We start from the raw sequence: 14104 nt of genomic DNA on the forward strand, positions 1-14104 counted from the left end.
AATGAGTCTCTACACATCTTAGGAACCTACCTCCAAGTATTAATGAAGCCTTTAAATATCAATATGATGGACATATGATAATTTTTCTTATTAGAAGCGGTAATGGTTGTAAACCTTAGAACCAGGATGGAAATACAATTTTGTTTACAATGTATGTTTACATTCTCCCACATGATTTTAAGACTAATAGGGGGTTTATTAGGATTTACTAAAATACAAATAATAGACTCATGGCTTAGCAGTTGTGCATGTTTATTGACACAAACTAGCAGAGAGCCAGTCCTAATTTGTATGACACTGGCTATGTGCTTACAGATACCCTCACTCAGCCTCAGCACTCCGGCAGCATCACTGCCTGTGAGCACCCATTCTTGTCACATCTGAGCACATTTGCATATGTATCTCCAGACTAGTTCCATTTGTATTTCTATGACCAAACAGATCTAAATCTGTCTGTAGTCACCATCCAAGGTCTGTAGCATCCTACTTATGGTTGGGTTTTGTCATTCCTGGTGACAAATAAGGTGTGTTTTGAAAATATTTTTTTCTTCCTCACGGTGACATTACAGGCTAGCGTTGAAACTGTTTGGAAACTGCTTAAGTTTCCATGCTTTGCTGTGTTTAGATTTAACATCTAATGTTAAATGCTTACTTTCTTCCAACTGCCAAGTGCTTGTTTTAGGAGTAGTTGTGAATTTCTGACCCTGGTTTTCTGATAAACACTTTCAGTCTTAGCTCTAACCATCTCTTTAATGTACAAAAATTTCAAATTATCTGCCTGGTGCCATTAGCTACTTCTTCACCTGCCACCATAATGCCAAATGGTACATCCAGCCTTCCCCAGGTCATTCAGTTACTGGTTACTCGACAGAACTGCCTTACATGCAAAAGCAGGTGGTTCAGGTACACTGTGGGGTAATGAAGAGTTGAACTGGACTGATGTACTTTAAAAAAACCTGAAACTATTATTCCAACATAAAACCCTGAAGCCTTTCAGAGGGCTGAAAGGGAACAAGTTAAGGTGAGGACATGTCCCGGGCGCAATACTCTGAAGGGAGAAGGACCTGCACAGATGCTGTAGGATGGCAGACAGGGAGCCAGTAGCACATGTTAGAAACCTGCACTTCTCAGAGGTCTGCGCAGGGTGCAATGAAGTTGTCCTTGCTCGTAGACAGTTTCCACAAGATCAAACGTACAGTCAGGACTGCAGGAAGCGTCAAACTTGAGATGGGAGCAGTGACATATGGGGAGTGCTGCTCTTGACAGAAAACATGAAAAGAATGTTGTTTTTAACTGCTCAGTGTTTGTGAAGGAAGGTAAAACCGTGGGAGAGCAAGTTGCTGCTCTGATGCTGCACATCAAACACACTGAAACCGGAGCATGAGTTCCTGTGAGAGGACAGGACCACCACAGACCAAAGCAAAATAGCACTCAGGAAAGTACTGGAAGATCCACAAACAAACCTGCTATGAAATACTGAAAATATGTTACATCTGAAGTCAGAGAGCTACAGAGGGCAGACAATAGCTTGATCCTGAGACGACAGAAAATCCAGCAGTCTGAGGGGAGCCAACTCCCCCCCATTAGCCAGTTTGAGAGCTAAAGCCAAGTAGACATTGAAGCTCAAGGCTACCAAGCAGAGCCCACAGCGTTGAACCATCTCACAGACCATAAAAACAGCACACAAAGTATGTGAGAAGACATGGTAGACAGTGTTAATGAGCTAAAAGTGGGGTCTTAAAGGGTCTGTCTTATCAGAGGCTTTTGCAGGCAGGAGAACCTGTGTGAGGCATCATGGACTGTGGGCCTTGTTTTTCTTCACAGTTAAGACTGAATCTGAACACAGAATTGCTGTCTCATATTGTAATCCGTTCCCTGAAAGGTCTCTCTTATGGTGAGGAGAGAGCAGGAAGAGAGCAGAGGAAAATGCAGAGAGTTGCTCATGAAAGGAGGGCAGGAAAAACCTGAGAAAGTGAAGAGGGAGCAGAGATATGTGGGACGAGCACAAGAAAGGCACTCAGGAAGACAGAGAGTAGACCTTAACTGTAAAATTCCTAATATCCCACCTTTTAAGCACCAATTCTCACTTCTGCCTTAGCTCCCACCAGCATATGTCCACGTTCTTCGGTCCATGACAGCAGTGCCACATGCAGCTTGCTGAGCTTGGCTGTGCAGCTACGGACACTTTCCAGTATGACTTGGGCTGAAGGACTGATGAATGGCAGCCCAGCTGTGAGGCTGAACTCCTCTGGCCACCAGCCTGCAATGGGCATTAACTTGAAAACTGGGTTTCAGGGGCAAAGGGAGGCAAAGGTTTTGATTGTATTTCTAAATTCATATATCCAGCTTAAAAATATTATGCTGTACAGTTAGAGATATGGCTAAAAATAGTAAAAAAAATAAAAATAGAATAGTACCCATCATACAACAGTAGTTATAATAACATAAAACTACTCTGATATTGAATCTTAATTTCTTCTGTGAGAAATTATCTACCTAGAATCTCTGAAATACTGCTATTTTGACACCTCAGTATATTTTCACAAATGCTAAAGGCTGGTCTGAGTTTGGATGGCTGACACAATCCAATGAGAAAACTGCACGTGATGATGTCAGTCATAAACAACTGCAGAACAAGATCTTGTATTTAAACTTGTAGTGTGGAAATCATAAGGTTCAAACCCAGGTCTGTTACTTCCGTGCTGGAAGCAGACCAGGAAGGTGCATATGGAATAATCGCAGCTTAGGTGAGCAGCCAGTCTGATTCCTGGGGTCGCACGTGGGAAGTCTCCTGGGTAGGCAGTGCAGAAGCTTCAAACCTGTCTCTCAGGCAAACAGTGCTCTGACAGGTATGTTTATTCTTTAGGAGTGATGCCACAAGGGAATGAGGAAGGATCTTAGGAAAGAAAACCTGGAATCATGCATATTTTCACAAAAAGAAAAGTAATTCTTTTGAAATCTTGCAAACAAAAATGCCACAGTACCTTTAAACATAGAATCATTAATGCTAGAAAAGATCATCCAGTTCAACCATCAACCCAGCACCACCACCATGTTCACCATTAAGCCATGTCCTCAATTGCCACATCCACATATTTTTTTGAACACTTCCAGGGATGGTGACTCCACTACTTCCTTAGAAAATTTGTTCCAATGCTTTACAACCATTTCAGTGAAAAAATAGTTACCTATTATCTAATCTAAACCTCCCCTGGTACAACTTGAGGCCATTTCCTCTGGTCCTGTCACTTGTTACCCGGGAGAAGAGGCTGACCCTCCACCTGACTACAACCTCCTTTCAGGTAGTTGTAGAGAGCAATAACGCCTCCCCTGAGCTTCCCTTTCTCCAGGCTAAACAACCTCAGCTCCCTCAGCTGATCCTCATCAGACTTGTGCTCCAGACTCTTCATCAGCCCTGCTTTCCTTCTCAGGACACACAGCACCACAATGTCTTTCTTACAGTGAGGGGTACAAAACTGAGCACAGGATTTGAGGTGTGGCATTGTCAGTGCTGAGTACAGAGGGACTGTTGGCCACGCTACTTCTGATACAAGCCAGGATGCCATTGGCCTTCTTGGTCACCTGGGCACTCTGCTGGCTCATGTTCAGCCAGCTGTCAGCCAACATCCTCAGGTCCTTTTCTGCCAGGCAGATCATAGTATCTTCCATCCTAGTAGATTCATACTACCTTTCTCCTAGATATCAATTATTTATTACTGCTATTTGGAGTACCTTCCAGGAACAACTGCCTGAAGTCCAGCAGTGGTGCAAGCATAAATTGTTATGTGAAGCTGATCTTCAGCTGCTAAAATTGAGGATAAAAAAAGTCTGCATAAAAAAACCAACCAAAACACTCAAAACCCCACAATAAAAAGCTTCTCTGTTCTCCCAGTTGCTCTTTCAAAGTGCCAGCCTTCCCTCAGGCTTCCCAGAGGTGTTGCCTCACTGGGTAAAGCAATCATCACATCTCAATACAAGTCAAGAGTATGGCAAAATCTCAGCCCTACTACTGATGCTGGGTGTTTTGCCACCTTTGTCTGGAGCTGAGTGAGGACTCCACAGCTTGAGCCCCACTGCCGCTCTGCTGTTGGCTTTTGCATATGTTTGACAAACATGATCCTGCTTAGTCCCCCATGAAAATAAAGAAAAACTACCAACTGGTGCCTTCAGCATGATGTGTGGCTTTTAAGCACAATCTTCAGAAGAAAAGAGTCACTTAATGAAAAGTCACTTAACAGAATTGTGTACTAAGGACATCTTGAATGTGCTTGATGAGTCCTTCAAATTTTTGCTGTAAAAGCCACACTGGAATAAAAGGAATGAGAGAACTATGAGAGGTGTTTTTCACTATAACCTTCCTATTGGTTTTAACTAAAAGGATTAAAACAGGGAGTTAATTCTTAAAGTTGATGTCTTGCTGAAAGGGGTTGCTACTTAGTGTCCTCAACAGACCTTTTCTCTCACTTAGCCCAGGAATGTCAACAGGATGTATTCAGATGCTTTCTTGATGTACTAGGGTATACAGAAAAAAACCCTTAACTTTGGCACCTGCCATGAGAGAGCTGACACCCTAAGAGAAAAGGCAGCAGCTTGCTGTGAAAATGTGCTTTTTTAAGTTGCATGCGTATCACTCATTAACACCATTAGTTAAACAGAAAAGCATTTGAATGTCAGGAAAGTACAAAGTGATATAATTAAACCACACAAATTTTTAGATGGTTTTAATAAATAAGAAATGAAGATGTACGACTCATTTTTTAGAGGCTTCTAGGTGTAACAAAGAAAACGTGCTTAGTAAAACGACAAGCTCAGGCTGTAAGAGCACTTGCTGCTATCAGTAAATTAATTAGATCCCCAGAGAACAGAACACATTTCAAGGCTCCCTTTTGTTTTCAGGCTTCAAGGTGTACGTGGTCTGTTGGAAGTTCTATGTGCTTAAAAACCATGGTAGGTTCAAAGAAAAGAGAGGGGAAAAAAAGGAAAGGAAAGCATTACAGATTTGTGGGGCAGGCTTGGCTACTGGGGAAGACTGCCAGTTCCAACCAACAGATCAGGCTACTGCATTTGTGCCCATCTAGGGTTTGCTCACAAATGCATTTTTCTGGCCTGACCTCACAGGGTGTCTTGCTTGCTATCCCTTCCCAGTAGCTGACAGCAACAGTGAGCTTTCTCAGGTACTTACCGATTTATTGGCACATCTGCTTACAAATGTAAAACGGAAACACCAGAGTAAAAGAAAGTGTGTGAAATGCACACAGACGGATAAGGGTATGCTTGATGGAATAAATTTAGGTGAATTGAAATATCAGGAGTGTTGCAATTGCAGTTAGGAATATAACCATGCCAAATGAAGGATTACCTTTCATTTGATGTTTCTTCCCTTGTGTGCAATTGCTCTCAGATGAAACCTGAACTAAGAAAATCTGGATTTCAAAGTGATTTTTCTACCTATTTGACTAGAGTTGAATCTTCATTAGGTTTTTGGTGTGCTTCCTAAAATCCCGTTATAGCACAAAAGAAGTAGAATTCAATTCTACAAGCTTCTCTGTGCCCTGCTTGAACACTGTCAGTTTTTACTTCTGCCCATCAATGCAGAACACGCTTTGAATACCATAAGCTTCAGCTACTTTCCAGACATCCCTACATTCCCATTTCGTGGCATGGCTCTTTCTGACCACTGTAGAAATTTAGTCCTTACCTGCAGTGAGCTTCTCGCAGCATACATGGTGAACTGATGTTTCCTCTCTCAAGAGCGACCTAACCCTCCCCCCACCTTCAAACAACAGGAACCTTCAAAGACTTGGCACACACTGCTGCGAAGATCACTAAAAATATACATTAAAAAAACAGGCCTCGATTATTATCCATCTAGGATCTATTCAATTTCTTAATAGTCGGTATAATGAAAAGAACATTATGCTATTTCTCTCATATGAGAATATCCTGTAGCCCATTTTTTCATAATTCAGTAATTCCACAACGCAATCTTAAATCCCTTGTTTAGGTTGATTTTCTCTATTGTCTTAATAGCTTGTTTTACACACAAATACTTAGGATTTTTTTTTCTGCTGGACCAGAAAGCTGTGAATTGCATTTAAATAGGATTAGAATACCCTACCTTATGAATACCTACATACAATATCATAGCCTAAAAGGGTTAATTAAAAAAAAAAAAGTTGGTAAATGAGTGAGAAAGTGGTCAAAAGAGAAAAGTATAAACTTGCATGCCAGACTTCAAACAGTCCAAATCTTTCCCTGGAGGACAAATTATATAGACAAGGCAGAGACAAGGACTTTGAAATGTCCACACTGGTATTTCTAATTGTTAATACTTCTACTTCTGATTTTCTGGTTTGGTCATTGTGTAAACCCTACATAAATTATAGGCCAGTTGAATCTACATGTTGATGAGACACATTTCCTTTCTGAAGTAAATCTTGTAAAATGTTAATCTCAAAAGGTCTTTTTGGGGATCAGTTGTCAATCTTTCTTGAAAATCTACATTACAAGTCAAAACAGATCTTTGACAGCATAGAACACTTATTAAAAAGAGACTGAATGTGTTCAGAATCTCATTTCCATATCTCATCTGTTAAAAAAAATACTGAAAACATGACAAATTTGAATTTTTACAGTGAGGCTATTTTTAAGTTAATGATTTCCTTACCAAAGAAAAAAAAAAGATGACCAAGATGACCACTCAAGTAGGGCCTTGACAAGGTAAAGGAACCTCTAGAAGTCTGAAGATGACAGGAAAACCACAGTACAGACCGCGGGTGGACTGGTAGGGGAGCAGCTCTGCAGAAAAGGACCTGAGGGTTCAGGGGAGCAGCAGGTTGGGAGACTGCACCACAGAAGGGTCACCAACAGAGCAACAGAAATGACTCTCGGCCTTCATTCTGCACTCGCGAGCTCCCATGTGAAGCACTCTGTCTGGTTTCGGGACCCCCCAGTAACAGTAAATACTTAGAGAAACTGGAGAGGCTCTGGTGGGTGAGACACTGCAAAGGATAGAGTGCTGGAGCATGGGCTGTGTGAGGAATGGCTGGGGCACTGGACTTGTTCAGCCTGGAGAAGAGGAGGCCAAGGAGGTGACTGCTGTCACCAACAACATAAGAGGGGTTATCAAGAAGACAGAGGGAGGTTCTTCTCAGAGGCGCACAGTAGAGGAGTGAAAGAAAGCAGTTGCAAGTTGCAGAGAGAGAAATTCTGATTGAACACGAGGAAATTATTCCCTAAAGTGAGAGAAGCTCAGCTCTTGAGCAGATATGCCCAGATGTCAAATCTTCCTTCATGGAGATGGTCAGACCTTTCCTGGAGAAGCCCTCGAGCTCAAATGAATGAACTATCTCCAGATGCAGCGCAGGGCAGGAGCCCACACCAAATGACTCCTCAGAGATCACTCCAATCTAAATTACTCTACAGTTCATTATTTCATTTGGGATATTATTTTCCTGAAGTTACAACACATTTTAAAATACCTTTTAAAGCAACATTCCTTTTAAGACTTGCAACATGTTGGCATGTTGTTTTATCAGGGTATCTAGCAAGGTTTTGGCACGCAAGAGGAAAGAGACACCCCACAAAAACAGTGCAAGAGCAGAGGATATAACGCCTCATAAGCAACACTACTTTTTATGTTAGAAAGATACTTTCAAAGAAAAAAATGAGATGAAACTCCCATTCTTCAATGGAATCAGTATATTTAAAATGTCCATATTAAAGTAGTATAATATAATACAAAAATTTGTGGAAAAAATGACCAGACAATAGTAAGATGACTTTAAAAACATATGGAGATCAGGATCATTTGAAAATTGAAGTCTTATGGAAAAATATATGTACTTAAGAGCCCACCTTTCTAATCACAATAGTAAAAAAACCCAATTCCACCATAATGTTTATATTACCAGTTTCTTGCCAGTGCTGCAGGTGGCTACTGTAAAAAATTTTAAAAACAGAGTTATTCAGCTCTCAAAAGACTCTAAATAATAATTTCTGTTTCAGTCATATGCAGTTAACTGAGGTATCATGTTGTTTAGAAGCTTTATAAAAATTACACTGAACATTGTTTACCTGAGTTTTACAAAAAATCACTTAGAGTTCTTAAAAGCCACAGTAGCATTACAAATACTATACTGCTTTCATTGAAGAAAGAATTGATCTAAGTGCTACACTGATGAAAACTATTTTGCAACTACATCTGTCTTAATTTGTTTTCATTCATGCTGTATTATTTAAAGTGTTTTAATATTACTGACTGAATGGTTTCAGGCAGCAGTTTTTCCCATGACATATATCACCTGTTTCAGTTCTGTTGCTAAATGGGAAAAAATCACAGCCAAGCTATGTGAATCCTATTGTTTGTACCCTGATACCTTAGACTTACAGAAAACTACTGTTCGGACAATATTGAATATTATGTGTTTATGCAACTTAGGACTAGTGCATCCATAAGTGATTGTCTACGACCTTGAAAAGATTAACTACAAACTAACAACTTTTTAAAATACTTACAAGTTGTATGGAAAAAGAAGAAAAATATGGAGAAATACATTTCTGTGATGTTTCCTCAACCTGATTCCTTTTTGCATTTAGATAAAGAAATAATATACTGATTTGAAAACAGTTGAATACAATTTTTTAAGTATGCTGCTTATGATGACCCTCTCCTCAGACACTATTTCTGTGTCTCAACCACTCCACTTAGAATCAGCACTGAAATTTTTTGTAGAGGCAGTGGAAATTATAAAGTTTTGTATATTTTTGCAATTAGTTTACTATGCATTTTTACCACTTCTGGTTTAGACAGATAATGTTTCTGTGAAATCAAACAAAATGAAGATACAAAACTCTGTGCAAAGCCTGAGCTCTTCAGACTATGTGTGATCTAGCCTAATAAAAGCTTAAGTAGCATCTTTGATCAAGAGATAGCCATAATGTTTTAACACCAAGCATGAAAACAAAAAATCTGTAACTTTTTCAAAGGGGAAAATACAAAAATTTGACATCACTGACTTGCAATATGGAGTGGATCTCAGCTCTGTGTAACTGATCTTATAAATTTGCTTTTAAAAAGTACCAAGATTTGGTAATCACACAGATTCACAGATAAATTTAGGCTTGGAGGGATGTGTAGAGGTCATCTAGTCTCAGTCCCTGCTTGAAGTTGGTCCCAAGGCTGTGTCTGATCAAGTTCAGACCATCTCTATGAGTGGAAATGCCAGACACCATGTTTGAGTATTCATTTTCCATTATGCCAAACCAGAATTTCCCATGCTTTGACATGCGCCCATTTCCCATCATGATAGCACTGGGCACCTATTTAGACATCAGCAAGTTCAACTCCAAAAATCAGGAAATGCCAAGTGGCCTTGCTCCTGTTTCTGTGTTGTAAGGATCATCCTACAGTTTTCACTGAAAGTAGCAGGTGCCATCATTTTTTGCACAGAACTCTCACAGCTATCCTGGCCCAAAAGACAAACCACAGTCTCTATGGAATAAAATTGTCTTTAGCAGGATCCTCCCACTACTGGGGGAAATTCTGCCTATTCTGTGCTCCAGTCTGTTGTGGTTGGCTTCGTGGTAGGTCCTGGGATTCCTCATTAATGCCAGCTCATTTACCTCAAACCACTCAACACTTGCTGGCATCTATATCTCTTCTTTCACCAGTGCACTAAATACTTTATTTTTAATTTAATTTCCTTATTCAAAATCAGGATACAAATATTATATTGCTTCTCAAGAACACTCAGAGCAGAAGGAGATGAGGTCTCAGATTGCACAGCTTGGGAAAGAAAATGAAAAAATGCATGACTGTATATTTACTGTATGTATCATGAATATGGCTCGAGATTATCTATTAAACGTTAGGAAACAGTTCAGCTAACTCATCCAGGTACTATGATGAAACAAAATTCTCTTTAAATGCCTTCTGTAATCATGTAAACACTCTATTAAGTGTTTTAGCATCACAAGGTGCAAGCAAGGATTATGCAGGCCTAAGAAATCTACTTGAACAGAAATAAATGTACTTCTAGTTCGTGGTTCAATAGACATTACACTACTATTCAAAAATTTTCAGTGGCCATTCTCAAGTCTTAAAACGGAAAATAAAAACAAAACATTTTTATGAAATTAGAGTGTTTCGTGATTAGCTAGAATTAGGGGTGATAGTGTTTCTAATATGGTGTAAAACTGAATTAAATGATAATTCAGACCAGCAATGTTTATGCAAGTCTAATGAAAAACACTTGTGCTGCATATAATTTTAGGATGTTAAAACCCACATTGAAACATAGCAGGAAAGGGAGTAAAAATTAGATGTAAAAAGCATTTGGAAGGGGTACTCTACTGAAGTTTCCCAAACAGAAGATTTCAATTCCATCTTGCTTCTGTGATTTAATCTATATCTAAACAGTGAGTATCACCAAAGCCTGTTTCAGTGGTCAAAGATACTGGAGAAAAAATTAAATTACACAGGTTTGAAAACTGAAAAAAAAAAAAAAGAAAAATTATCCAATAAATTGTGAATAACCTTCATGGGAATATTTGCTAACTTTTGAGTATTTTCTACATAAAAGTTTTTGTTTCCACATATTTTTTTAATGAGGACTCATTAAAGAAATCTTAGAGACAAAAAGACCACTCTCCTCTTGTTGTCAAGGAGCAGGAGCGTGGTTTCATTTTACATGAGCAGGATGTAGAGAACAAATCTTCCACTCAACTTTATTTTAACTCTCTTATAGATACTATATAGCTGCAGGAATGCCAGGTCCACAAGTGCAGAAAGACTAGGAAAGATTTTACTGAAGTTGAATGTTTCAGGATTTATTTTCCAAAGCCAAAAGCACATCTCAGTGCATACAACAAACAAATCTATACCTATCTTGCTAGTCATAAATGAAACAGAACAAGGCAATATTGCAGAAAATTATTAGTATTATAACAACTACAGCTCATTTTTCTCTCCTGGAAAGAGCAAGCCTGCTTCTGTACTATGGCATTTTATGAAATGTGAAGTATCGTGCTAGTATTCATGCGTACTATTACCATTTTGGTTTCCCTTGTATGTTATGATTTAATCTTGAATACACGTCTTGAATATTAGTGCTAAGCTGCTTTACTGCCTGAGATGTCTTCATGCGGATATCCCAAATAAAGTCTTGTGCAATTAAGATATATTTCAACATTAAATGGATTCTGGCTGGAAGACAAGAGAAGGGAGAGTGGTGCTTCCTCCGATTAGTGCTGTTCAAGCACATTATTCTGAGACGCTGTTCCCTCCGTGTACGCAAAATGTACCATTTGCAAATCTCTCAAACACTTTCACGCACCGCGTCTGCAGCTGCAACCCCAGTGCCTGCCATCAGCCCAGACCTTAGTTAAGCCTCTTCCACACTGGTGTCCACTACCAGGACAATGGCTATGGGAATGCAAAAACCCTGTCAGATGGAACTTCTTTTACCTCTCATAAAACCTTTAATGCCTCATGGGGCTGTCTAAAGAAGTCCTTTCCTCCATGATGTCTCTGCCCTTTCTGACAGCCAGGGTATACTCTAACCATCAAGTACCTTGAGTGGGGAGATTGGGTGCATCTGCTTCTGCATTATGGATTGTCTTTAAAAGCTTCTTTTTTTCTTGATAATTTGTTCTGAACTTTGACAAGTAATTAATATTTCTCAATGAGTTTCCCTTGGGTGCATCTAAGAGGTCAAATGTCACAGTGACTTTGGCTCAGGTCCCCAGTTCAACTTCGTGTTTAGGTCCAAGCTTTGCACTGATGGAAATAACTTTCTGTAACACTTTCTGAACAAGCAGAACACAAAGAAAAAAATCTCAGGGATGAATTATCAGTATTATTTTGCATTCCTGTTTGGGTTTTGGGTTGTTTTGTTGGCAGAATAAAACAAACCAAGGTCCTTTGTTTGAAAATTATTATATAAAGACCGTCCAGTACAACTCTTTGTTGTTTTCTCTGTTTACCTTGCAACTGCAGACAGTTTGTTCTTTACAGACACATATCGAACACATTATTACTGGACAGCATTAAATCTTCAATTAGTAAGAGCAAACATAGTCAAGTACAAGTCAAGTACAAACAAGTTAAGATCATGTACTTTTTCTTTTCTTTAAACATTTTTCCCCTTTTATTCAGTGATATTGTTAAAGAAAACATTACATACCCAACATTTTCTGCATCTTCATCACACTCAGCCCTATATTTGCAAACTCCACATTTTGAGTGTTTTCTCTGAACTTCTGTCCCAGATCCTTCATACTCTGAAAAAAAATTCAGTGTTGTTAACAGAAAGCATGATTTTCAAATTAAGGTCTGATTTTGCTTATCTAAATCCATCTGCCTTCAAGAATACTGTCAAAATGAAGCTATTGTATACTGAATCTATTAACCTTAATAGTGCTCCCCTTTTCAAAATCAGTCAATTGGAGGTTGGTAGAACTGTACCAGTGATAGAAAAGCATCCCTGAAAACACTAGTGCTTCATTGACTGGCTCTCCCTTTATTCTTATTTCAGTCATTTTTATTTATTCCCACTCCACCGGACACATAACTGGCATTGACGTATGTCCCAGTCACATTTACTCTTAATTGGCACAGATAATATATAAATCCTGTCCTTTTTTATGTCCTTGAATATTAGGTACTGGGGATTTAAACAGCATTTTCTCTGGCAGTCTTTAATTATAGATATCCTTATGCAAGGTTACTGCTTGCATTTTTCCCCTTTTTGATTCCCAACTATGAGATTAGACAATGCTCATATATCATATATATCATATATGTGGTGTATTTTACAGATTACTCTGTTTAGTTCTGCAGGAATAAAAGAAAAAAAAGTCATCTTAACAAGAAACTAGTAGAAAGGCTATGTATCCTAAAAAGTAAAATGAATATCTTGAATATTCTGATCTTAAAAACATTTACACCAATCTTACTGTTGACACGGACATCAAAACTCTTCATGAAGTAAAAGAGAAATAAATTATACTCTTACTGTTTCACTACCATTAGCCACTCCTATTTTTGATTTTTAACAAAATGATATCCGAAACAAAGGAAAAGAACCACAGAAATCTTCAGAGGGAGTTGAGAACCACTTAAAGTATCACAGTACCGTGGTGGTGCACGGCTCACTACACAAGGCTGTCGGATGGACAGAGATCAAAGTGATTCCTTTTCTCATAGCAGCTTTATGTGTTGTAGCAACAGTAAATCAAACACCACCAATGAAACAGCTGCATTTACATTCTTTAAATGTAAACAGGAAAAAGAAATCCACAACAGTCCATCCTAATTTTCCCAGATTTTAGCTGAAAGGAATCTCTCCCTCCTACCTCTGGGACTGGGTTTCCATGAAAAACAGTGCAGGCGAGACTCTCAAATTGACTTCTGTCTAAAGCATGCTGTGCATTTTCCAGAGATTAATACACATCAAACTTTATTACAAAATTTCCACTGTAGAAATTCTATCACCACTTTTACGAAGTTGCCGTAGGGGTCATTTGCCTTTATCTTTACAAATGTATATCTCATTTTATTTCTCCTTCTTTCTAGATACCGAATTCCTATGCCTGCATTTGGCATTTTAAAGTGTCCTTTATTGTCAGATTTCATTTTTCAATACCAATAAATGATCTCCTATGGTTTGAATAAATTAAACAAATGGCACTGCTCATGGCTTTCATTTGTGGTATTTCCCCTTTTGCTGTTCTTATTACCCTTGGTGCCCTTTGCCAGTATGTTGACACCTTCTGGAGTTACAGGTACCAGAGCTGGACATATTGCTCCAGAAGAGTTGTCATCAAAGCCAAATACCATCTGTGACATTCTTCAGTTTAAACACCCAACAATCATATCACTTTTTGACCATTTTTCTGCACTGACCATCACTGTTCACATTTACTTTATTATCCACCTTATTCTCCAATGAGTCCTTTTCAGGGTCAACAGTCTGTAGTACAGAGGCCAACATCAAGGAAAAATCACCTAGATCCTGGACTAGCTAGAGATAACTCTGTCCTCAGACATTAAAATCCTTCCTGCTTACGCATCCTGTTATCTCAGTGACCTGTTCCTTGTCAT

The 14104-nt window shown here is 38.9% G+C and overlaps 1 protein-coding gene across 1 annotated transcript in view; it reads right to left on the reverse strand.

Annotated features, from left to right (window-relative positions):
- The window catches only part of TMEFF1 (transmembrane protein with EGF like and two follistatin like domains 1), a 119119-nt gene that overhangs the window by 14895 nt on the left and 90120 nt on the right, over window positions 1–14104 (reverse strand). Inside the window, exon 5 of the mRNA XM_027740738.2 lies at window positions 12186–12282. Within this exon, the coding sequence (XP_027596539.1) occupies window positions 12186–12282 (97 nt within the window). The remainder of the gene's footprint in view (window positions 1–12185; window positions 12283–14104) is intronic.

The sequence above is a fragment of the Pipra filicauda genome, unplaced genomic scaffold, assembly GCF_003945595.2.
Source record: "Pipra filicauda isolate LSUMZ 115617 unplaced genomic scaffold, ASM394559v2 scaffold56_size3634133_pilon, whole genome shotgun sequence".
In the NCBI taxonomy this organism is placed as follows: Eukaryota; Metazoa; Chordata; class Aves; order Passeriformes; family Pipridae; genus Pipra; species Pipra filicauda.